The sequence below is a fragment of the Salvelinus fontinalis genome, chromosome 14 (genome assembly GCF_029448725.1).
Source record: "Salvelinus fontinalis isolate EN_2023a chromosome 14, ASM2944872v1, whole genome shotgun sequence".
NCBI classification, from domain to species: Eukaryota; Metazoa; Chordata; class Actinopteri; order Salmoniformes; family Salmonidae; genus Salvelinus; species Salvelinus fontinalis.
In genome coordinates this window covers 42319593-42346318 of record NC_074678.1, presented here as the reverse complement: position 1 = coordinate 42346318, position 26726 = coordinate 42319593, and the positions used below count along the sequence as shown (strand labels likewise).

The 26726-nt window shown below is 44.0% G+C and overlaps 1 protein-coding gene across 1 annotated transcript in view; it reads right to left on the bottom strand.

The window, feature by feature from the left end:
- LOC129810890 (fibroblast growth factor 10-like) overlaps positions 1–24126 on the bottom strand; it is a 47806-nt gene extending 23680 nt beyond the window's left edge. Inside the window, exon 1 of the mRNA XM_055861859.1 lies at positions 22860–24126. Coding sequence (XP_055717834.1) covers positions 22860–23217 — 358 coding nt within the window. The 5' untranslated portion in view covers positions 23218–24126. The remainder of the gene's footprint in view (positions 1–22859) is intronic.
- Between the last annotated feature and the right edge of the window lie 2600 nt (positions 24127–26726).

Genomic DNA, 26726 nt, shown 5'->3' with positions numbered 1-26726 from the left:
GGGATGTCAGATTCTATCGTACTAGTTCGTACCTGGCAGCTGTACTATATCAACTTGGACAGAATCCTTGCCAGACAGTCCTTTCCCTCTGCTAAACATTTTCATAAAATTGCATTTAGATTTTGCAATTCCATCAAAGGCCTACATTTGAATACTTGGGACAGCCACACACCATTGAAGTTTATCCGTCCATCATTTTATCAGTCTACATCAATCTATTGGACAGTGTGTAAGACATTATGAGACAGATACAGCTGATAACACTGCATAGATGGCCATAGGGAGTTCCGTATCCTGCCATTTTCTCTGGACAGCACACACACACACTCTGCCCCTTGGCCACCACCGCACACACGAACACACACACACTCTCTCTCTCTCTCTCTCTCTCCATCCTCGCCCCACCCGGTGAACTGCAATCTAGCAGAGCTGCGGAAGTGTTTCATTTACCAATTACCGCTTGCAGATAAAGCACACGTTCCCACAGTCTAGAAGGCCAGGGTCAAATGTGACCAATTAGCCCATCCCCTCCAAGCAGAGATTACCTGATTTATCCACAGTATAACAGGGCAAATCCTTCAGAATCATGACCCACAACTAGTATGGACCAACCCAAAGACACATAGTACAACTCTATAACAGTAAAACAACATTGCAGAAAACAGGCAAACAGTGCACGTAACCACTAAAGTGGGTTGCCTTGCAGGTACCGGGCCTAACTATGCAGATACTGAACAAGAATTGGTACAGATTCTTGATGTTCAATATCTAAAAAAAAAGAAGTGTTTTGTTTGTTTATTAGGGGGAAGATCAGCTGTAATATTGCAGATAGATTGTGGCTTCCATCAATGTAACTGTCTGCATCACTTCCAATCCCCATATATGTTTTTGCAAAAAAAAAAAAATATATATAAATATATATATACATATCCATGCATACATGCACATACATACATACATATACATACATATATATACATATCTTTAAAAAATATACATATTTCCTTTATTACTTTCTAACCCTAGCACCCCTCCCCCAATTGGAGTAAACAAGTGAACAACAACCCTTAGGCCTGTATTTCCAGCTAATACATACTACATACATTTTATGGACACAGTCTATTTTACAATAGTTTTATTTGGTTTGTTTTTACTCTTGTCCTTCCTCTACCTTCAACCTCTCCCATATATTTATGATGTTCATCCGGTTTGATTTCTATTTGCCATATCTTTCAAACTGTGCTCTTTTCAAAAAAGTTCTTAACCTATATACGTTTTACGAGCACAGTATGTTTTACATGAGTTGTCTTGTTGTTATTAGTTGTTATTAGTTGTCCCAACCTTCAGCTCCATTCAACCCCTACCATCTATCTCTTAACATAATCCATATTTGATCCATAATCCACATTCTATTTGCCATATATTTCTCAACTGATGTGATGTTTCACAAAAGTTCTGAACCTTTCTATTCTCATTGTTCAGATTGTAAATTGAAAATAAACATGTTCAGTATCTTCATTTGATCACCCTGTTGTTGCAGGAGGGTTCCTGTTGTAGTGTATTCAAAGTTTAGAAAGGCTTCTAAAGTTTGTAATTTTACACTTTTAAATGTCAGACTTGATTTGCCCTAACAAAAAATGTATCACCCTCAACAAAAATGTCCATTGATTATAATACACACAATAATTAAAATGTCCTGTTGCTGCAGGATTATTTTCCTGCTGTGAGAAACTGGTCAAATGAAGATCCTGCATCTGTATAATAGCTTGTTAAAAAATTATTACAAACATGAGTCATTCAAGATAGGGTGTGCAGTAAAATAGGTTAGTATGGGAGACCTCCCACCCTGCCACACAGATAGCTAATAATTTCATCTGTAAACACAACCACAACCTGCTCATAATTGGAATGCAAACATGCATTGATTGACTCTCCATGCTAGCTGTATTATTAACACTGAGTTCCTCAGGCCTGTAAAGTCTAAGATGTGAGTGTGTCATGGAACAGCAATCACCCCATCAACTCCCTCCAGCATGAACAATCAGACAACAATTCCTCAATACTGATGAGACCTAGAGGCATCTTGGCGGTGCACGAGAGGGTGTGGGGCAACTGACGGATTGGAGAGGTGAAAGGGGTTAACGAAGCAACGGTCTGGTCGTCTGTCTGTGCCTGTGTGGTACGGAGGGTGCCGCAATCTGACCCGAAACATTGGCTTTTCTTTAATCAGGGAGAGAGAACGAGGGCAATTCCTCCAAATCATGCATCGCATCTGTAACGAGCGAGAGGCTATCAAAGGCTTCACAGATAGTTAAGGGCAGATTTGCCTCGCGCTTTGTGACTCACGGCTTCTGCAGTTTCCTGCACTTTGCTATCAAAAGGGGTCCGGCCGGGATTCGAATCTGAGGTCATTCCCCCAGTGCCACTAAATTGCAGTTGGAGTTGCATCTGCAGCTGGTTTGCTGTCCAGACGCAGGCACCGGCAGTCCTCTCTGACTGGAAACAGAACCAGAGGAAAACAAGGTCTTGTTTATCATTTTCTACCTTCATCTGTGGCGGCCCCTTGGAAAAAAAGTGTAACACTAATTCAGGACAAGCCACATCTGAATTTAACCAGAGAATGTCAGATTAAACACTGGAGCTCCAACACTGAGGTACAGTGAGAACGTGGCGCTCATGTTTACACACCCGATTATCATGCTATCAGACTACATGCTATTTCATTAACTCATTTGAAATTCACTTAGCTCCCTTTAGCCTTAATTAACCCTACCCAGCCCAGTGATGACATCTGGCTTCTCTGGGTTTCTTTTGAACCTCCCTTTTTCCAAATTATCCAGGGACTTTGAAAACATAGAAAACAGGACCTGTGTTGCCGTGACAACCTGGGTGAGACGAGGTGTGTGTGCGTGTGGTGGGGGATGAGGTTGAGTGGCTCGTCAGGTTCAGCTCAGAGAAGTTCCACTGGATGAATATGACACACAGAGCAGTCTCCCTGGCCTCAGTTTGCCCCGTATTTACATTATTAAAATGAGACGGGCAGACAGGGAGGTGACAGGCGGCACAAGAGGGAAATCAGGGCCCTGTCAGAACTGTCACTTGCTCCACTGGCCAAAGGGCCCTGACCCCAATCCTATCCACTGCAGGGGAGGAAAGAGAGAGAGGAGGGGGGAGGGGGGTGGCATCTAGACCCTGTCTGCTCATCTCAGTCAGCACACACACACACACACACACACACAACACACACACACACAATTGTTTTACTATCCTTGTGGGGACCAAACAATTGATTCCCATTCAAAATCCTTTTTTCCCTAACCCTAAACCTAACACTTAACCCTAACCTTAACCCCTAACTCCTAACCCTAAACCTCTAACCCTAATTCTAGTAAAACCAAAAACACACACACACTCACACACGTCAACCAGATCATGTTGCAGCCGCTCCAACTGTCACTGGCAAAGATGTGTTGGAAGCCTGCAATTTTAAACACATCTAAATATTCTGTCTGTGTCACGCCCTGGCCTTAGTATTATTTGTTTTATTTATTATTTTAGTTAGGTCAGGGTGTGACATGGGGTATGTGTGTATTTTGGGGTATTATATGGTAGAGGGGGTGTTTGTTGTAGTTTATGGTTTTGTGTTGAGTGTATGTGTCTAGCTGTGTCTATGTTGGGTGTAGTTCTAGGAAAGTCTATGGTGGCCGGAATGGGTTCTCAATTAGAGACAGCTGATTTCGGTTGTCTCTGATTGGGAGCCATATTTAAGGCTGCCATAGGCTTTAGCTGTTTGTGGGTCATTGTTTGTGTATATGTATAGTTCGGCGTAAGTAGTTTGTGTGTGCACTTACGTTTGAAGTTTTCACGATCGTTTGTTGTTTTCGTTAGTGTTGTATAAGTGTGTAGTGTTCATCTTCATCGTTGTTATTAAAAAAGAAGATGTATTCAAATCATGTTGCGCCTTGGTCCTCTCGTTCATGTCAACGCGATCGTGACAGAATGACCCACCAATACCGGATCAAGCAACATGACCAGCGGCAACAGGAGCAGCACAAAGAGGAATGGAAATGGGAGCGTAATCTGGACTACACTACATGGGAGGAGATCGACAGGTGGGCGATCGACCCAGGGCGAGTGCCGGAGCCAGCCTGGGATTCTCTGGCGCAGTGTGAGGAGGGATACCGGCGAATGGAGGCAGCACGACGACGCGGTAGGAAGCCTGTGAGTCAGCCCAAAAAATTTCCTGGGGGGCGGGGGCTAAGAGGTAGTGGGCCGAGGGCAGGTAGGAGACCTGCGCCCACTTCCCAGGCTAACCGTGGAGAGCGGGAGTACGGGCAGACACAGTGTTACGCAGTAGAGCGCACGGTGTCTCCTGTACGTGTTCATAGCCCAGTGCGGGTTATTCCACCTTCCCGCACTGGTAGGGCTAGATTGGGCATTGAGCCAGGTGCCATGATACCGGCTCAACGCGTCTGGTCTCCAGTGCGTCTCTTCGGGCCGGTATACATGGCACCAGCCTTACGCATGGTGTCCCCGGTTCGCCTACATAGCCCGGTGCGGGTTATTCCACCTTCCCGCACTGGTCGGGCGACGGGGAGCATTCAACCAGGTAAGGTTGGGCAGGCTCGGTGTTCAAGGGAACCAGTACGCCTGCACGGTCCGGTATTTCCGGCGCCACCTTCCCGCCCCAGTTCAGTTCCACCAGTGCCTACACCACGTAACAGGCTTCCAGTGTGTCTCCAGAGCCCTGTTCCTCCTCCACGCACTCGTCCTATGGTGCGTGTCTCCAGCCCGGTACCACCAATTCCGGCACCACGCACTAAGCCTCTTGTGCGTCTCCAGAGTCCTGTGCATCCTGTTGCTGCTCCCCGCATTAGCCCTGAGATGCGTGTCCCCAGTCCGGTACCACCAGTTCCGGCCCCACGCACTAGGCCTAATGTGCGTCCCCAGGGTCCAGTATGCCCTGTTCCTTCTCCCCGCACTAGCCTGAAAGTGCGTGCCTTTAGCCCGGTGCCTCCAGTTCCGGCACCACGCACCAGGCCTACAGTGCGCCTCATCCGGCCAGAGCCATCCGTCTCCCCAGCGCCGTCTGAGCCATCCGTCTCCCCAGCGCCGTCTGAGCCATCCGTCTCCCCAGCGCCGTCTGAGCCATCCGTCTCCCCAGCGCCGTCTGAGCCATCCGTCTCCCCAGCGCCATCTGAGCCATCCGTCTGCCCAGTGCCGTCTGAGCCATCCGTCTGTCCAGAGCCATTAGAGCCGCCCGTCTGTCCCGAGCCGTCAGAGCCATTAGTCAGTCAGGAGCCGCTAGAGCCATTCGTCAGTCAGGATCTGCCAGAGCCGCCAACCAGACAGGATCTGCCAGAGCCGCCAACCAGACAGGATCTGCCAGAGCCGCCAACCAGACAGGATCTGCCAGAGCCGCCAACCAGACAGGATCTGCCAGAGCCGCCAACCAGACAGGATCTGCCAGAGCCGCCAACCAGACAGGATCTGCCAGAGCTGTCAGCCAGCCATGAGCGTCCAGATCCGTCTGCCAGCCATGAGCGTCCGGATCCGTCAGCTAGCCATGAGCAGCCAGATCTGTCAGCCAGCCATGAGCCGTCCAACCAGGATCCGCCGGAGCCGTCATCCAGCCAGGATCTGCCCATTATCCTGGTGTTGCCCCTTATCCTGGTGCTGCCCCTTATCCTGGTGCTGCCCCTTATCCTGGTGCTGCCCCTTATCCTGGTGCTGCCCCTTATCCCGGTGCTGGCCCTTATCCCGGTGCTGCCCCTTATCCCGGTGCTGCCCCTTATGACTATGGTGGGGTGGGGACCACGACCAGTGCCGGAGCCGCCGCCGTGGAAGGAAGCCCACCCAGACCCTCCCCTAGACTATGTGTTGGTGCGTCCGGAGTTCGCGCCTTAAGGGGGGGGTTATGTCACGCCCTGGCCTTAGTATTATTTGTTTTATTTATTATTTTAGTTAGGTCAGGGTGTGACATGGGGTATGTGTGTATTTTGGGGTATTATATGGTAGAGGGGGTGTTTGTTGTAGTTTATGGTTTTGTGTTGAGTGTATGTGTCTAGCTGTGTCTATGTTGGGTGTAGTTCTAGGAAAGTCTATGGTGGCCGGAATGGGTTCTCAATTAGAGACAGCTGATTTCGGTTGTCTCTGATTGGGAGCCATATTTAAGGCTGCCATAGGCTTTAGCTGTTTGTGGGTCATTGTTTGTGTATATGTATAGTTCGGCGTAAGTAGTTTGTGTGTGCACTTACGTTTGAAGTTTTCACGATCGTTTGTTGTTTTCGTTAGTGTTGTATAAGTGTGTAGTGTTCCTCTTCATCGTTGTTATTAAAAAAGAAGATGTATTCAAATCATGTTGCGCCTTGGTCCTCTCGTTCATGTCAACGCGATCGTGACAGTCTGGGGACGCCTGGCTACAGATGGCTGCAGGCTTCATGGGGGAGACTTTCATCGCCTGCTCCACACTGTTAGCTGACTCGCATTCTTCATGAGTCATAGTCATTCCAAAATAGATGATAAATTATCTGATATCTGAAAGCCCCGTCCCATATGAAAGTGATTTTTCAGTATATTCTCTCTCTCTCTCTCTTTCTCTCTCTCTCTCATTCTCTCTCTCTCTCTCTCTCTCTCTCATTCTCTCTCTCTCTCTCTCTCTCATTCTCTCTCTCTCTCTCTCTCATTCTCTCTCTCTCTCTCTCTCATTCTCTCTCTCTCTCTCATTCTCTCTCTCTCTCTCTCATTCATAATGTTTCTGGAAAATAAGCCCTCAGCTGGAACCAGGATGAAGTTGGTCATTACTGTAACTGCTCAATGAAAGGGGCTGGCTTGTTTTAGATGAAACCCTACTGATCCACTTCCTTACTGCAGCTGTCCGTGGAGAAAGACCACTGACACTACAATGCTTTGTGACCACCCTCTGTGCTTTAATGAAGAGCATGACCTCCTACACACACACACACACACACACACAGAGATCTTAATCTACTACAAGGTGAGGTCTGGATCTGATTACGCATTAGGGGAAGGGAAGGCACATCTTTTACAGTTTAGAGTCCACTTCATGCTCCTACAATGGCACAAGTATAAACACTGAACATGCATTCTAAAACACACACGTACAAGTTCACAAAGAACTTTGACACGCTACTCAGATCCTGCTCATGTTCAATTAGCTAAATGCTCCCCCTGATACAAAGCAGGTACAGAGAACGTGTATGTAATGTACTTTTAGAGGAAGGTGGGGTGCATGGTCTAAACCTGATGGTATGCAGGGACCCGGGGAGTTGACTTTCACATTTGCATTCATTATCCACTTCCAGAAATAGCTAAGGTTACAGTACATCAGATAGAGTCTGTAGACCTGCTCTTTCCTTGACTTTGGGCGGGCATACGAAACTACAGTAGGTCAGGCTATTCCTCCTATCTGTAATATTGTACTGCACTTCTTTTGTAGGTGTGTATGTGTCTGTCTGTCTGTCTATCTGGCTGGGTGTGGTCTAGTACTATAAAGGGGTCAGGGTTCACTTCTCAGGATGACCCACTAACCACTCACTCCTGTAATCTGTGAAATCACACCCTGTCCTAGAAACGTGCCAGAGAACGTCTCACACAGGAGGACCTTGGATTAGTGCCAACGATTCATACCAACAAACCCAGCACCACTGTATAATAATGAGTCATAGAGATATGGAGTAACGATAAGGCCTAGTAGTAAAACTAAACCAATTTTCCCAATAATTGTCATTCACATGATTCAAATAACCTGTATAGCTGTTATTTCCAGTTTATTTCACTGTGACACAATGTGACTTCCCTGTGGAGACGTAATTAGCCAGATATACAATCTATTACACACATAGTAGCAGTCAATGAAGTCTCTCAGTTGCCTGACAGCAGGTCATTATTTACTGCAGCCATGCAGGCATGTTGCTGATGTGAGGGACTTGGGTCCAGAGAGCTTTCCACACAACACTTCTCCTCCCTCCACAGACAGATGAGGCAAGGCAGGTGGGTCTTTCTGGCCGGGCCCCAGACTGAAGTACGCAGGAAATGGTGGGGAGGCAGAGGCCCAGATTTACCTGAGTGTAGAGGCGCGTGGCGTCTTAACCTAGCCCTGTTTTATGGTTGCTTATTGCTTTCTTTAGGACCCAATCTATGGTAATCTGTCTTAACACCAATGGGTGGGCAAGCTAGCCAACAACCGGCAGGTGTGCCGACTACGCATTCTCAACTGTTATTCCTTTCTGCCTGTTACCGTTTCTTACTCACATCGAGGTTCCCTGTGATTTAAGGGCTCCTCTTTCAGCTTCCTTTTTTCCCCTCGGCCAACAGCTCTTTTTAAGACAATGATGTCTGGCTCCATCGAACTGGGAGGCGAGACTCTTAATTTGAAAAGGTCAAAACAAAACCATTAAAACTCCGGCAGTTGGCCTGAGGGAGGGACTGCCCTTGTCCTCCACCTTGCAGTGCCTTGCAGTCCCGGGGTTGAGCCTATGTCTCTCTCTCCGTCTTATGGAGCGGCCTGATTTAAGCCGAGAACTGAGTGCTGCTGACAATATTTTCTTTGGCAGATGATGATTCCAAACATATGGTGCTGCTGCCTGAGTAAGACTGGCTGACTGGCGGTTCCCAGCTGATCTAATGAATACTTACTTTACACCTTTCACAAAACCTCTCTAATAATAACAGTGGTCATTGAGGAAAACACTGAGCTCTATTCCCCTCTAAAAAGTTACTGCTTGGCTCACAGTCTGTGTATAACACTGCAATGCCTGCTGTAATGTATTGTAGGTCATTACAATGGTGTATGAGGAGGGTAAATCATTTTGGGGAGCATGGCTTGGACTCTATTAGCAACAGTATATTAGTCTGGGTAGCCAGCAGACAGAGCTGAATAACATCAGTGGGAAAGGATTGTTTCTGGCATCAAGAACACTTGGTCCCTTGTCTCACTGTATCTTTAATCTACATTCAGATTGTTTCATTGTCACATGTACAGGGTTGCAGGTGGGATTGCAGGGTACAGTGAAAATATTGCAGGACTAGTGAAATAAAAAATGAAAATACAATACAAACAATACAAATAGAAATATCACTATTTACATCATAACAACAGGGGCAGTGATGACTAAATAAAATGTCCATTGGGCTGGAGGCAGAGTAAAAACTGTTGAGGGGGTGGTGTGGAATGACTATTGGCGGGAGCAGCAGCATGATCATTGAGTGAAATAAAAACAAAGAGTAATAATATAAATTTTAAGAACATAATATATATATATATTACCATCTAGGCTATCAAACTCTGTAATTGTTTCAGTTCTCCCCAATTAACTCTCTCCAAAGTCTATAGATAATGTGTGAAGCTCTAATTCCCAATGTCATTAAAAAAGTCATGCAAATGGACACTCTCCTAACGTAATTAGCTCAAGTCCTTAAAAGAGGGTTCCTTATTGGCAATGGTACTGTCTCCTTTTCTACTCTTTCAAACCCACAGAATGTACAAAGTGGTAAGACATAAAAAGGAGTGGATTCTTGGAGCCAAAGTCAGACTCAATAAACCCATTGATGAACCCAGTATAGAACAGAAAGGATCAGACTGTGGTTGTTAGCTGGTATTTGTATTTTTTTTTAAATTGGCCATTCATGATATCAAACTCCGGTGTTAGAAGCCATTGAGGTTAGACTAATTAGAGTGCCACACTGCCACACATTTTCCACAACATTCCCAGGGTGTCTGAGTGTGTGTGTGTGTGTGTGTGTGTGTGTGTGTGTGTGTGTGTGTGTGTGTGTGTGTGTGTGTGTGTGTGTGTGTGTGTGTGTGTGTGTGTGTGTGTGTGTGTGTGTTTCATTTAGCTTTTTGCCTCTCAATGCCAGGAACAGCTGGCAAGAGATCGATTTTCATCGTTTCCGACTCAGGCCAGGGCCACAGTCCTTATTCGGAAGGATTAAAGTGGCAGGATTCGTGGAATTTTCCCCTCCTGTTCGCACCATGATTCTCTCTGAAGCCCCTCAGACGCTTTAGAGGAAACCTCGCATCAGGTCTAATGAGCAATGGGAAAGCCTCTAGCTCTCCTATTAAATGTCCACCACAATACTAAGCAGAGCACAACCCAGCCCTCTCACACCCTCATTAACATGTGTGCCCTCTCCCTATTCAAAACAGCCTGTCCTTACTTTAGCCAGGTGCTTCCCTTCTTAGCTTTTACTCCATGCTGTTGATGCAGTCACTCTGACTTAGCATTGATGGTGAGTCATGAGGAGGAGTTAGACATAATATTTAAGACATAATATAACTTTCTCACTCCTTCATAAGGGCCAACTAAATACCCAAATCATCGTGAAATGTCTAGTGTAGTACCAGGTCTATAGCCAAAGCAAGGGTATGCAAACATGTTATGACCTGGAAATTGGGAAATTGGAAAATACACAAGTCATTCAGTTAAGCTTCCTGTCCTTGTTCCAGTATCAGGAACATTATCAATAAGGAAAAATAAGTGACTGACTGAATCACATTTAAATGCTCAGGTGTCCATACTACCTGCATGTGTACACCAACGATAGGTCAGGTTTACTGCAACTTCATTTTAAGGGGTCCTTATTAGGATAAATATATATGTAATTACACTGTAACAAGTATTGTAATTAATTGTAATAATTAATAGTTAGTCTATACTAACAACATTAATTAATTAATTAATTTAAAAAAAATATGAATGAAGGAAATTGTATTTTTGTGTCAAATCGCCAACTGGCAACCCATCCCTTATGGGATTAATTGAGACATAAACAAAAATTACAATAATTCACTATGGTAATTCAATTATAATTCTTCTTCCGGTGTTCTCTGCATTGAGATTTTTTTTTCTCCATGTTTCATGATTTTAGTCAATATGTCCCACTCATACATTTTCATCATGTTGGGCTAAATTATAGAACTCCGGGATGCGACTCCGGGATGCTGGCCTTCTAGGCAGAGTTTCTCTGTCCAGTGTCTGTGTTCTTTTGCCCATTTTATTTTTTCATTTTTATTGGCCAGTCTGAGATATGGCTTTTTCTTTGCAACTCTGCCTAGAAGGCCATCATCCCGGAGTCACCTTTTCACTGTTGACGTTGAGACTGTTTTTTTGCGGGCACTATTTAATAAAGCTGCCAGTTGAGGACTTGTGAGGTTTTTGTTTCTCAAACTAGACACTCTAATGTACTTGTCCTCTTGCTCAGTTGTGCACCGGGGCATCCCACTCCTCTTTCTATTCTGGTTGGAACCAGTTTGCGCTGTTCCATGAAGGAAGTAGTACACAGCGTTGTACGAGATCTTCAGTTTCTTGGCAATTTCTCGCATGGAATAGCCTTCATTTCTCAGAACAAAAATAGATTGCCGATTTTCAGAAGGATTTTGTTTCTGGCAATTTTGAGCCTGTAATCGAACCCACAAATGCTGATGCTCCAGATACTGGTCAACTAGTCTAAAGAGTCTAAAGAGTCTAAAGAAGGCCAGTTTTATTGCTTCTTTAAATCAACACAACAGTTTTCAGCTGTGCTAACATAATTGCAAAAGTGTTTTCTAATGATCAATTAGCCTTTTAAAATTATAAACTTGGATTAGCTAACACAATGTGCCATTGGAACACAGGAGTGATGGTTGCTGATAATGGGCATCTATACGCCTATGTAGATATTCCATTAAAAATCAGCCGTTTCCAGCTACAATAGTCATTTACAACATGATCAATGTCTACACTGTATTTCTGATCAATTTTATGTTACTTTAATGTACAAAAAATGTGCTTTTCTTTCAAAAGCAAGGACAATTAGCAAGGACATTTAGCAAGCTAACCAACAACTGTAACAATGTATTTGAGAGAGAACAAGTAGTTATTGTACAAATGTATTTGTGTTTTCAATAAACATTGGAGACGACATATAGCTTACATGTTGTCAACAGTCTAAGTCAACCTATCTGTTTTGTCCCATGGTTGTGCGCTCGTCATTTTTGTTGCTAAATAATCAACCCGTCTATAGAAATGATAGTGATCCTAGATTGGAGAACGGTAGGGCTAGTAGGCTAATTGTAGTGTCTTTGCTAAATTGTCATACAGTCTTCTTCTTTACCACAGATTGCCACAAGGTCTCTAAAGACTCCAGGATGGGAAAATGCTTACGAACAAGAAACAGATGAAGACACAGGCGTTGTCAATTTCCATTGTTACTTGTAATGTTAAAGGATAGGTAGCATGAGTTTTTACTCACAACTAGTGTGGTCAAAGACTTAGTAACTTAGTTGTAGTCACGGTGTGGTTGTTTATTTTCTTAAATCACTGAACACAACAGGCGTTTATTTGATACAGGCTTATGCATTATAGCTGTATTTTTTTGTTTTCGTCCTGGGAAAGTTCAATCAGTGACGTCATTGGTTGATTGAGCCTGCTGTCTGCTGTCTGATCAAAGAAAAATCATTTGTAGCAATTATTCTGGCCTTTGTGTTTTGCTGATTGCATGATCATGCTAACAGCAAGTAGATATGGTTGTCCTTGTTCAAAAGAGCCATTGGACTTGTCTCAACGATGTTCCTATATGCCAGGACATTGTCGGATATCTAGGTTGTCTCATTTTCCCTGGCTTTGTAAAGACTACAGCCTGACAGGAACCATTAGTACCACTACAAGCCAAGCTAGCCATGTTTAGCTAGTTAGCTAGCTGTGTTTGCTATACCTAAAATGTACTGTAGTCTAACGTTATAGCTACAGTAGATAACTAGCCTAGCTAGCCACAGTGCCTCTCATTAGGATCAAAACTGGAGACGTATTTTAATGACGATAAAGGAGAGAAAATAATGACTGGCTTGATGACTCATATTAGTCTTGGAATAACTCTACGTATGTGTTGTAGCTAGCTAGCTAACGTGTGTCTGTGAGATGTATCACATTTAACTTGTTTAGTGTAGTCCGTTTCCAACTCCACTCACTATTTGTAGCTGTATATTCTGTTTGTTTGTGTTGTAGGTCTTGGCTAGCTTAATGTTCCATTTGGTAGCTAGCTAGCACTCACTCACATGGCCGGTAGCACCGTCATGGAAAGGGACATGAGGGAAGCTCTTCAATATTAGGTTTTTCTAAGTAGTGAGAACGCTCAGGAGCAGGCAATGTTTAAAACGAATCTTTAGACATGGATTTTTCTTAAATGTAGTTTTGTAATTGACTAAAACAAGCAGACAACAATAAAAATGTTTTTTTTTAAATGTCAAGTTTCAGGTGTGAGTCAATGGGGTAACCTAGGTAACAACAGGCTGTTTTCCCCACAGGCAGGCAGGGCCGTGACTTTCTATCTAATACAGGCTGGAACTATAACTATAAAAATAGTTATTTTGGGGGGTTTTGAAATATTATTTCACTTATTTTCAGAACTACCCACAATTCACTGTTGTCAACGTCAGCTGGCTAACGCTAACTACTAGCCATGCTAGCATGTAATTACATTCAATTCAACTATATTCAACTATAAAAAGAGTTATTTTGGGGGGTTTTGAAATATTATTTCACTTATTTTCAGAACTACCCACAATTCACTGTTGTCAACGTCAGCTGGCTAACGCTAACTACTAGCCATGCTAGCATGTAATTACATTCAATTCAACTATATTCAACTATAAAAATAGTTATTTTGGGGGGTTTTGAAATATTATTTCACTTTTTTTCAGAACTACCCACAATTCACTGTTGTCAACGTCAGCTGGCTAACGCTAGCTACTAGCCATGCTAGCATGTAATTACATTCAATTCAACGAAGAAGAAAGCAAATAAATTCATGCGAAAAACGGCATCTCTTCTCCTGTGCATTTGGTAGTTGTAGTCAAGCTAGCGAGTGAGTTGTAGTAGTTTTCCGTCATCCACAGCTAATGCTAGTTTTCAATTCAGACCCAACAGCTTTTTAAAAAGTGAAATATACCAAGGAGGTGTGTTATTGCTGGGTGCAGTAATACCCACAAGGACGGGGTTTAGACTAATTTGTGGCCCAAAAATGAGAAGCTAGCATCAAAATGGGACCCGTTTGTCCGGTTGAAGCGAGCGGATTGGAGTAAGGGAACAGTGGGCACGTCTACTGTATGCAGAGTGCCTCCCGGGTGGCGCAGTGGTCTAGGGTCTCTGGGTTCGCGCCCAGGCTGGGCTGGGTTCGCGCCCAGGCTCTGTCGCAGCCGGCCTTAACCGAGAGGTCCGTGGGGCGACGCACAATTGGCATAGCGTTGTCCGGGTTAGGGAGGGTTTGGCCGGTAGGGATATCCTTGTCTCAGTATGTAAAATGTAATAAAATGTATGCACTCTACTGTAAGTCGCTCTGGATAAGAGCGTCTGCTAAATGACTAAAATGTAAATGTAAAATGTATGCGGTGCTCTTTTCATCCCGGAGGACTTTGATGGCTATAACCAGTGGAAGGCATGATTTGGAATGAGGCGCCGAATGAAACCAGGTGCTGTGCGGAATGTGAAGCCTGCAACCTCTGTTTCCTACCGACCTACCGGTACATTGTGAGTGTCAGCAGTGATAGAGATAAACCGCTTAAATTCAATTCGGATTTACCTTACTATATCGCTATTCAATTAACTGACTCTCCCTCGGCTGGTAAAAAGGCCTCTCCCTCTGAAGTGCCTCTCTCCTTGGCTCTTCTTTGGTAGCTAACTCATCTGTCTATCAGTAAGTTCTGTGGGTTCTTACCTGTGCTAGACTAGTTGGTGTTGTTCTCTGGCTTACTACTTAAAGTAAACTCACCCCATTCCGTACAAATGTGCGCAACCGCAACATCCAAACGAGGCTACAAAGAAAACTAATGGGACTGCAGCGACTGTGTTGACTTCAAAATTGGGGGTGTGAACTTGGTTTCTATTCAAGCGTTGATCGACATGGTAATGGCTCTATAGTATTGGAGAAAAGTTGAAAAAACGGACTCTCCGTTACATCTAGACGTGTCATGTCGTAACGTACAGCAAGCATAAAGCAACTATTTCTGTCTTACAATCTCTCATCACCAGGTTTAGCACTTCTCTCGTCCTTTAAAAACAAGAAATGGACAGTGACAGGGATAAGGACAGGGGTAAGGGGGGATACCTAGTCATTTTTGCGTCTTCATTGCATGCGATCATCATTCTCAAAGCCGCTGTTTACTTCCAAAATCAATTTAGCACCGCCGTAAAAACCCGTATCAAATTCGACACAAACTTTCAAATAGGTATGTAATGGCATATTATATAAACTCTTTATAGTGTTTTATTTACATTTTAGAGGTGATAAGGTGATAAGTTGGACAGATCGAGTGAAAAAAAGCAACTTCTCACTCTCACGCATTAGTTTCGCTTCCCCACCCGCCATTTAAAAAAATACCCGACGGGGCTCATTGCCTGCTTGAATTATGCAGAAACGGGCAGCGTTTAGGTCATGTAATTTATTCTGTTGGAAAGGGGATACATTGTGCTTTACAATGGTATTGACGTTACAGTTGATCTGGAAGTATTACGTTTTGGGGTGCTAAAATAAGGGCAATTGTACGGACCAAGGCGATGTACGAGTTTACGTTAGCTATGTCAACCGTGGTGGTTGGCTAGCTAGGCTAGTTAGCTGGCTAAGCTAGCTAGCAGGCTAAAATAACTAACTTTAGCTGGCTGGCTTGCTGGCTAAGATGACTGTATATACCGGTAGTTAACATTTTTTGTTAACTGATTAGATGGCGTTATGTATTTCCAAAATTTTGGTTTACTTAAATTTAGCTGTAAGCTAGGTGCTGATAGCGCCTGGCTGACTCATATACTGCTAACATAACATTAGCAGGCTATTAGGGCAAACATTGACTGGCTAGTTAGCTAGCAACCTTGCAAGCTGATTTGTAACAATAAATTCAAAAAGTATTTGCTTGTAAGTTGGCTGAAAATGAAATTGAAACCAGTAGTCAAGAATGCAAATGATTTGGTTTCATTTGAAGTTATACATTTGAAGCTATTGTTGTTGGAGTTTACATTATAGGGAACAGGCTGGCTTGCCGGGTCCTCCATACAACATCACACCCCACATAACATTTTTCAGCATGACTTCGGCATTATTTGGAATTCTGATCGGTTTTATTTAATAACTCCAAAAATAGAAAAGTGAGGGGGAAAATACAATTTTTACAGTTTTTTCTGAATTAGCTAGCTAGCTAGGCTACACATCTATAGGCTGTAGATTTGAGTCACCACCATTAAAATTGTTATTTTATGTTATTGTGTAGCTCATATTTAGTTTGTTTTCACTGGGTAATGAGTAGTAAATAAGTATAAGGTAATTGCTCATGGGTAACTATGTACATACGTGACGTACTATGTAGGTACACAATAATTACAATTACAATACGTAGCCCTTATGATACACTTCATTTTAACTAGCTAAATCTTGTTTAATTACATTGTACTTATTCGGATAGTACATGTACTCTGTGGTGTACTAGTGGGTTTATCCTCCCACTTGGACGGCAAGGAGGTTCAGGTTGTCATAATGGGCAACAAGACATTAATTATAAGTAATTTTTTAAATTACAATCTGGGATGACATTTTTATGGTAGACCCCAGTCAGTGAGGTTGACCTATATCTGATCTGTTTTTGTCAACTCAACCAAGTTCACCCAGATTATACACTTTCTGGGTGCAGCTGCTAGTGACAACATAGAATTTGTTGAACAGTGCGTATTCATGGGTAGGTAATTAGAGCCTATTGAGCCTCCAACCTTTCTAACCTTGGACACCTAGTGCTTCTGTCCACGAGAGATTCAAATTTTGTGACAGTTGGTACTGAATCAGATGCAACTGAGAATAAACGAAACAAATGGTGGAAACGTGCCCATTTGTATCAAGCATGGTAATGAGCATTTGTTGTTACACCTGTAATTAGACTGCAGTTACCGCCAGTTACATGTTATTACAGAGTCATTACAATTAACTACAATACTTGTTACAGTGTAATCACACATGTAATTACACTGTAATAGGAACCCTTAAAACTAACTGTTAGCAAGTTTTAGCTACAATAAACAGAAATAAACTCGTATTTTAGGAACTAAACAATAAATATCATAACGTGGACATTGCTGAGGCCAATTTGTAAGGTCTTTACAAGCAGCTAGTTGCCTGTAAAATAATTTATCCTACCCAATTCAAGTTCAACCTTGTCCTTCTCTGGCCAGTGAGTGACAGTTTCCCCTCTCTCAAATGGGTTTAAATCCTTTCCACAACATATTCTAGAGGGTGGAAGATTTTCTTCCTATGGGCCCAGTCCAAGTCAAATACTCATGAACTCATTGCAAAGGAAAGTCGCACATCAAACAGCAAGATGTTGCAAAGCTAAGCTTAAGGGAAATGTGGTAAACAGGACCCACCTCCTCCCAGTGTAAACTGCACAGATGAAGAACGGTAAAACAGCAAACTGACACATAGCGAAGCAGACATATTTTAATGTGACTTCTCTGATTATACTTGTCACATTACCTTATTTCCTCAGGTTAAACTCGGTGTCATAGTCTGGAGGCTGCTCAACTGTTTGATGCCCTTAGCCACACACACCCTTCATTTCAACAGTGTGTCCTTTTCAAGTGAGATGTGAACATGGCTCATACATTGGCACGCCTGCCAACTATATTTCATGCTGACCTGACATGAGAAAAAAGGAAAAAGTATGTAAACGAGGTTGGCCAAGCATAATGGTCCAATATGTATTTTGAACTGGACTAAGGCTGGCTGAGGAACATCAAACATTGTGTTGTGATTTTATTGGTCTCCCTACTCAGTGATTGGCTGTTGGGGTTTATCGTGTGGAGGTCGGTCTGACCTCGACAGCTGTTGTGCTCTGCTTAATTCGTAAGTTATGAACCATGACCTTGGACAGGATATGATTCGTGCCGACTTTCAGAGCTTTTGTAAATACATTGATTTGTTTTTCTCTTCAATCATTGTACCTCCACCATTGGCTAAAAAGAAAAACATGTTGAACCCCAATCAGTCAAAAAGAAAACTCTCTCCTCTCATTATTATTTCAACAAGCTATTTTTAGCCCCTTGGTGACACACAAATGAAGGCCTACTTAGCCAGTGTGGTTTTTGCAAGCTATCTGCCATTGGTTTGCCAGGCACTTTATCATGGCTGATGGGTATTTAGGTGATTTGATTAACAAATACTTTAAAGAGCTGTGGGGATTAGGTCTGGCTGCAACAATAACACGTTTCAGGAATTGATATCTGACCTGTGTGTTCAAAATCAGCAGGACAGAACAGGATGCTTTTTCAGACAGAACTGCACCTTGGAGTGGATTTCCAAATTATGCAATTGATATCTGGCCACAAATTGTATACAGACCAGTACAAGAAGTGTTACATTTCAATATACCACAGATCATTTAGTCATTCAGTATAATATTCCACTGAACTCTAAGAACATCACTGTAGAGTGGTGGTATCATATTGTATCTAAACACAAATATGAGAACACGAATCAGCATCTATCTGGGTCTCATACACAGTGGAATTAATTCAGATATCCCAACCATTTAGATTTTGGACTATCACTCCTTTGCTCACCTTTTGGTCTCAGACTGTGCAACCTGCTCTCTTCAACCCCACCTTCCCTCTCTCTGTCTCAGTCCCTTCCCACTCTCTGTCTCAGTCCCTTCCCTCTCTCTGTCTCAGTCCCTTCCCTCTCTCTGTCTCAGTCCCTTCCCTCTCTCTGTCTCAGTCCCTTCCCTCTCTCTGTCTCAGTCCCTTCCCTCTCTCTGTCTCAGTCCCTTCCCTCTCTCTGTCTCAGTCCCTTCCCTCTCTCTGTCTCAGTCCCTTCCCTGTCTCTGTCTCTGTCCCTTCCCTGTCTCTGTCTCTGTCCCTTCCCTGTCTCTGTCCCTTCTCTGTCTCTGTCCCTTCCCTGTCTCTGTCCCTTCTCTGTCTCTGTCCCTTCCCTGTCTCTCTCTCAGTCCCTTCCATCTCTCTCTCTCAGTCCCTTCCATCTCTCTCTCTCAGTCCCTTCCATCTCTCTCTCTCAGTCCCTTCCATCTCTCTTAGTCCCAGCTTCTTCCCTCAGCTGTTCCATACTCTGGTCCACTGGGATTGATACAATATTTTCCGACCTCAATTAACAGAGTGCCTGTTGACTAATTCCGACTGTTTCTGCACCTGAGAGGTTGGAAGCAAGAGCTGGAAAAACTGAGTGGGGCGTAGCAGGGCTGTCGGGGCAATGTAGCCGTGTTGACAGACCGTAAGGGCAACACAGAGGACAAGGAGGGGCCTCGCACTGGACAGTATTCAGGGCTCTGCTGAGCTGTGCTTCCCCACTCACACCAGCAACATTAAATCGTGTGGGAAGGAGCAAGGAGTCTGCTGTGGGTGAGTGGTGTGAATGTGTAAGTTTGTGTGTGCGTGCGTGCGTGCATGCATATGCATTTGCACGTGTGTGCGTGTGCTCATGTGTGATGTGCTCACAGAATGTGAGATTTATGTTTGGATAATAAAGTAATTGCTGTTTTCTTCATCTTGTATTAGACACTTGAGAAAATCTAGTCAACTCAACACAAAAATCTACTCTGCCAGCCAAGCCACTTAAAGATAATGTGCTCTCTTCTCACCGGGACAGTTGTGCTGCACTCTTGTATCTGTGTCAATGGAAGCTCATTACAAATGCAGAGCTTCCTCCCAGTCATCCCTCTCCAATCTATAGCACAGTGACCATATCAGTATCAAGGAATTCTCTAGGTAAAGAGGTGTTAAGTCTAATTGAAAAAGCCTTTACACAATGGCCTGTGGTAACACAGAACCCAAACTAGACCTCAGAATAGACCGAACCAGATTGTCTCATTGTGAGGTATGACCACATCACGACCACATGGTCCCTTTAACTAATTTCAAGGCAAAGCCTGAATGGCCACTGGTTTGGCAGGGTGCTGCTGTATGTGTACAGGCAGGTACACACCCTCACTGTGCTGTAGTGTTCATAGAGAATCTTTCTTTCCAGGGCAGGAAATGAGAGGATCGTGGGTAAAGACAGCATTGCATTTGGGGGCAGCACATTTTCATGGGGAACCACTCTGTACAACCGACTAACCACTTCTGACAAGATCATGGAAAGCCACAAATCTCCCAATCCAGATGCATCACTTTTCCTGCTTTCTAAGGGAGCATGAAAAAGTTTCAGCTAGCTACAGTCCTCTTATTAAGTTCCCTTGCCATGCCAATTCAACATTTCCACTGCTGCGCCAATGAATTTAAAGGTCCAATGCAGACATTTTTATCTCAGTATCTAACATTTCTGGGTAACATTTACATTTACATTTACATTTAAGTCATTTAGCAGACGCTCTTATCCAGAGCGACTTACAAATTGGTGCATTCACCTAATGACATCCAGTGGAACGGCCACTTTACAATTAAGTACCTTACTGTGATTGTTTTCAATTAAATTGGTCAAAAATAAATACAAATGGCTTCTTTGCAAAGGCCAATTGCTCAAGCAAGAATTTTGCTAGGACTTTCTGGGAGTGGTCTGAGTGGGGAGGGGAAAACTGAAAATGAGCTCTTATTGTAAGCTTTCACTGTTAGTCCACACCTATTGTTGACGAAGCATGTGATGAATACGATTTGATTGATTGGCAGAGGTTTGGAACTCTTATTGGTCTATTAACTAATTTACTACATGTTGATGTCACCATGAAAGGCCAAAACTCCATCCCACCAAAACAGGCTGATATTTCTGGCAGTCTTTTCAAACAGCTCTTACACTAAAAGGGCATTATCATTTTCACAATTTCAGTATTATTCCAACCTCATAGTGTGGAAATATAAAACACAGGAAAATCATGTGCTTGACTTCACTGGGCCTTTAAAGAGCAAAACTGAGTTTTGTAGTCATGACTGCATCACAATGTAAATTAAGGTTCGGTTCGGTTTGTTTCAACCCTGCCCACAACTGGCAGCACACAAGTAATCATCAATTTGGCGTGCAGCTGCACGCGACCCAATCGTAATGCCTATGGTAAATTTGGGTTAACTTTGGATATCCCTATGGGGCTAGTTAGGGAGCATCGGTAAATTACAAAATATACATTGGACAATATGTTAAAATTCCATTTGCTCCAAATTTCAATAACTTAAGAAGCTCAAACCACATTTAAATTGTAGAAATTTGCATACAAATATTGAAAGAATTTAATGAGAACTAAAAGGTGTGCAAAATTAAAATATTGTCTTATTTACATTGTGTAATTTATTGACGGTCCCTAACTAGCCCGAAGATAAGTCAAACCAACTTTGCCACTGTCGCACACCAGCCAGCTGAAGCTAATTGGCAGAAGATTTGGCTAACTCTTTCCACCTGTGAACACACACGAGACACCCACATCAAACCACATCCCGAAACCAACTCACATTTGAATTGAGTCAGGGCCGTTAACGTTTCTTAATGACCCAAACGAGGCCAAATCAGGAAGTTCAGCCTCCCTTTAAAGTGTCAAACATAGAGAGTTACATTTTATGATTATATCTGACATCTTAACCACCAATATGAAAATTTGAATCCCCATTTGAGGGAAACTAACACCGACACAATTTTGAATTGTGATAATTCAAGTCAATGTAAATTTATGTTGGCGTGTGTGAGGTATAAATCTGTCTGCCAGATGAGTAGTCTAGTTAACAAATGTCACCCGACTGTTATAAGGCTGTACACAGTGGCAGACTGACTGGGCAGTCCCTGCTGTTACCTCGTAGCATGGAAAAAACCTGACTCAACCACTGGCGTAAAAAGTCATTAACGACTAAATGGATAAATATAACCGTCAAAGGTGTAAATGTCTCAAGGCTGTCCAGTGGCCACTGGGAAGTCAGTTCATGACCAGCGACAACTTGTCAGACCTGGTCAAAGGTCTGAAAGACACCAATGATTGAGATCGTGGAGTGAGTGACACCACTTCCCTCCTCTCAAGTGTCCTTATTACTAACATCAGATACAGTGCTGTCCAATCTGGAAAAACTAGGACAACTGAACATACTGAGATGAGATGGTAGCAGGTGATGAGAGGTCTGATCTGTTTAAGGCATTTTTGGAAGATACTTGATGATACTGTAGGTATGTGTTAGGAGATTTGTCACGTTGCATGGGTATGTGGAAATTCTCTGACTGCCTACAATAAATTATACAGCGCTGACGAGCCCAGTGCACCTGCTGTACACGGATGTGAAGCCAGCTCTCTGGTCTGATCAGAAGTTTTCACACACACAGGATCTGAGTTAGCGGTTGATTCTGGGTCTGTACTTAACAGTTTAAATCACAAAGGCTCCAAATTATGCCGACTATCCCCTTAACGAGTGCTAGACAAACTTGGTGAGAAAAATGGAAAATTGCTGTGCCCATGTAAACTGTGACAGAAATGGTTTGTGGGTACATCTGCCCCTTGCAACTGGAATACTTTCAACACAGCTTTGACATGTTAATCCCCTGTGAAATTGAAGTTTTTTTCCCAAGCCCAGTTTGCACGACCAACTGATGCACAATGTCTTTCCTCAAGTCTGCCTTGCTGTAAACATAGTGCTGGGTTTCCCATGAGGTGGCTTAAACCACACTGTGGAATTCCCAGTTTACCTCGCAACGTCTCCCGCTCCAAACACGGCGCAAAAGGCTGATACAAGCCAGTGAAACTCCTATGAACCGCTATAAAAGTAGCAAGATCAGAGAGTTTACACCACCATAAAAGACAATAGGCACCCCATCTCTTCTCCGTCACATAGGAAAGATAGAAAGACAATAGGCACCCCATCTCTTCTCCGTCACATAGGAAAGATAGAAAGGGGAGATAGTGTCAGCTTACTCACTTTCAGCGTAGTTTTTCCGCCTGGTGCCGTCTACCTTGCCTGTTTTGTCAATACAGAGAAAGAACTTGTTGGCGGAGTAGAGCCGCCGTAGTCGGACGTCGCCCTCTAGGTGATTGTAACTGCGTGTGTGCCGCTCCAGTGTCCATGAGCAGTTGATGCCTCTTGCCAGTACTTGGAGGGGTTCATGCCCTACCCCGAGCGGGCAGCCCCCCAGAGCTGTGCCAGCCACCAGGAGCAGGGTGAGGAACGCCAACCGAAGAGATGCAGCACTGGGAAGGGGCGGAAGCCCAGCGTGGGCAATGCCAATGGCAGCGAGGTCAGGACGGAGACTAGCGACGGGTGGCATCCATCTGCACATGGTGGGTCAGACTCCCAAGGTGCACATTGCACAGGCAGTATGCATGCTGGCTGGCTGGAGACCCGGGCTGTGTGGTCCAGGTGAGTGGTCGCTCTCTGAGGGTGGGAAGGGGTGATGATCGAGGGGGCAGCAGACCCTGTCACTGAGGATCAGAGCAAAGAGTAGCCTGGGCTTCCAAACAGCAGAGCAGAGAGGAACATGGGCTTCCAATCAGCAGAGCAGAGAGGAACCTGGGCTTCCAACCAGTCCTCTTTCCCAGATGAGTTTGTTTCTTAACTTGTGTGTCTGATGATCTCCTCTTTGTCTTTCAGCTTTTATTCACTGGAAAACGATTCACTTTGTAAATCCATTGCCAAAAGCAATCTGTTCTTTTATGTTGTTTCCTTGTTCTCCGAAAGCTTGTTCTGTTCCTTGGCTTGCCTCCTTCTTTTACGGCTGCAGAGTCAGTCAGTGTCCTGTCTTGCGATGCGTGCACCTTGCGATGCTTCTCTCTCCAGCTGGACTGGAATAAGGTGCTTGTCTGTGCTGCTGACCCGTGGCTGAGAATGAGTTGAATGAGGAGAGAGAGTGAATGTGTGCATGTGTAAGTGTGTGTAAGAGTGTGATAGGGAGAGAGAGTTACAGAAAGAGTGAGTGTGTGTGTGTGAAGGAGAGAGAGGGAGAGCGAGAGAGAGAAAGAGAGAGAGAAAGAGAAGAGAGTAAAAGAACGAGGGAGAATGAGAGTTAGAGAGGCAGACTGAGAGGGAGGAAGAGGGTTGAGAGACAGTGTGTGTATGAAGGAGAGAGCGACAGAGGCAGCAGCTAGTGAGTGAGTGAGAGAGGCAGTCAGTGAGTGTGCATCAGGTCTGTCTGCCTGTATAACGCAATGAAGCAGTAAATGAATGTCCTCATTCTCTCCTGTGCAGCCAGTCCCTTCTCCTGTGTGGAATGGGAGGCTTGGGCTTGTCCTGCATTTTATCCTGGGCAGGGCTTGCATCTGGGGGGTTGAAAGGAGAGGGGTGGGGCCACAATCATTGATAACTATTTAAAATAAACGAGAGAGGCTTTGCACCATCTCCCTTTTCTAATTTCTAAACGCAGAATTGTTCTCCTATTCATGGTTCCTAGAAAGCCATGAGTGTCATTAAGCCGGTTAACTGTAGGTTTTATTACTTCATGGAAAGTGTCAACTGGAAAGTGTCAAGTCAAACACCTTTGTTGTCCCAGCTCTTGAAGATGGTGAGGAGTTCTCCCAGGTCACATCATCAGTAAGAAATTAACTCCAGTAAAGTGACATGGGAGGTGGACTTTTGTGACACCTGAGACTGGACTGTTTGTAGACACATGGGACAGATTAAAAGGGGCTTTAGTTTTCGCCCCTGTTTTGCATCAATATGTCGGAAACAACGGCAGAGGGGAGTGTTGGTAGAGCTGTTCCAGTGAAGTCTTTCTGGTCACCTGTGTTAATGTTTCTATGAGGCGGTGTCTGATGTTCACCTTTGATTCGTGAGACCAGGGTGGTAATGGTGAACACGTGTTTTACTACTTCACATCCTGTCTTTCTGTGAATCAGGACTCAGAGTCATTGGCTTCAGAGAAATGAAAGACACCCTAATGCATTACATTAAATATTTGTCAAAACTGTCCATATACTGTCCTGTCCTCACTCCTTAAGTTTATTCCTGATGGTATTTGAAGAGTGGCTCAAGTTCACTGTTATATGCAATCATTAATAACGAAATGATGACAAAACTGTAACTGTACTGTAGGCTATGTGTTGACCTTTTTTCTTCTTTTTTTACACCAAAATGAAATATTTGATATCATCTGTTTCCGCCAGCCGACGGTGCTAGGAGCATTCGCTATGAGACCAGCCGACGGTGCTAGGAGCATTCGCTATGAGACCAGCCGACGGTGCTAGGAACATTCGCTATGAGACCAGCCGACGGTGCTAGGAGCATTCGCTATGAGACCAGCCGACGGTGCTAGGAGCATTCGCTATGAGACCAGCCGACGGTGCTAGCAGCATTCGCTATGAGACCTGCCGCAGCACTCCACAGCACATGTTTTAAAGTGAGTCTATCCAGTTAGTGCGGCACTTACTTCCCGGTTTCAATGATGTGTACCGCCCCGGGGCGACCACGGTGTCCAGGGGTGGAAGTGTGTTTGAGGGGTGCGTGCACAGAGAGGGCGACAGTCACTTCACACTCTTTAGCTTGTTAACTGCTACCAGGAGTTGGCTGTCCTTATATCTCCCTTCTCTCCCATCATAAAAGACCAGTGAGACAGAAACCAGCCGCCCTCTCTCTCCCCCTCAGCCCCAACCCCCCCAACCCCCGGCAGCCATTCCTGTCTACCTGCTTGTTCTGGCCATTAGATACAGTGGACCTCCTCATCAAAGCCTCTCTCTCTATTTATCTTCATAGGCCCTAGTAAAAATCACATTTTCCCCCCCAATTAAACCACGCTGCAGTGTCTTTTGACTTCCAGTAGGTTTATTCCTTCTTTCCTACAGACTGTCCTTTCTTCCCCCTCTTCCGCCCAGCGGAATAACTGTCTGTTTGTCGCTGCCTGCCTGTGCTGTTGCCAGACTGGAGGAGCCTGGGCCGGGAGAGCACAGCACACATAGGGGATGTGTTTTATGTTAGCATTGTATAAAACTGTTTCCCAATCTTCAAAAAAATTTAAATAGTTCTCAGGACAGCTGAGTGTTCGCAGGCTTGCCTGTGTAATTGTTATAGGGTGCTCCAGCTCTCTCTATCAGCGCTGTAATGGAAAACAATATTCTTCAATGTCCTCTGAAGTACTAGAAGACCTATCACAGCTGGCTTTGCTTATGCCTGCTCAACAATGTGTGAAGTTAAATACAAATATGCAAATCTAATTGTAATCAATAAAGAGTATACATCTACATTCACGTGTGGCTGGTAGACTTTACATCATGCTGTGGGCGTGTAGGTCTACATACCATTAAAAAAGATAGCTCAAATAACTGGGTCAGGTTTTTTTTATTTGGGGTGTTTCTCTGGGAATCTATTTGAGTTGAATGACTCTTTAAGCTGATTTCTATGATAGCTCTTCTATTTCCAATTTATTCATATGCCAGCTGCTTGGTCATCCCTATTTTCACTTCATGGAGAGGGAACTCTTTCATGAAGCCCCCCCCCCCCCCCCCCCCCCCCCGGAAGCTCCAGTTGCCCATCCTCTCTGAAAATTGGCCATAACTAAAATCATACAATCATGCTATGTACTGTATAACTTCTTATTTAAAAGTCAGTCTTCCCCGGAGGTCAAAGAACAAAGGTTCTGCCCTCATCTGAATGTCAGATGTGGCAGTAGATTGCTTTGTGGTGTCCTGGATCCAAACGTCAGTGCAAAGCTAGACACAAGCTCATGCATTGCTGTCTGTGGCTTGACTATAGACCCATACAGTATCCTTAGTTATTGAAGTTAGACATATTATTGTAGAATATGAATGACCCAAAATGAATTGTATGGATATTTCCAGGTGGATATGGTGCTTCAAATAA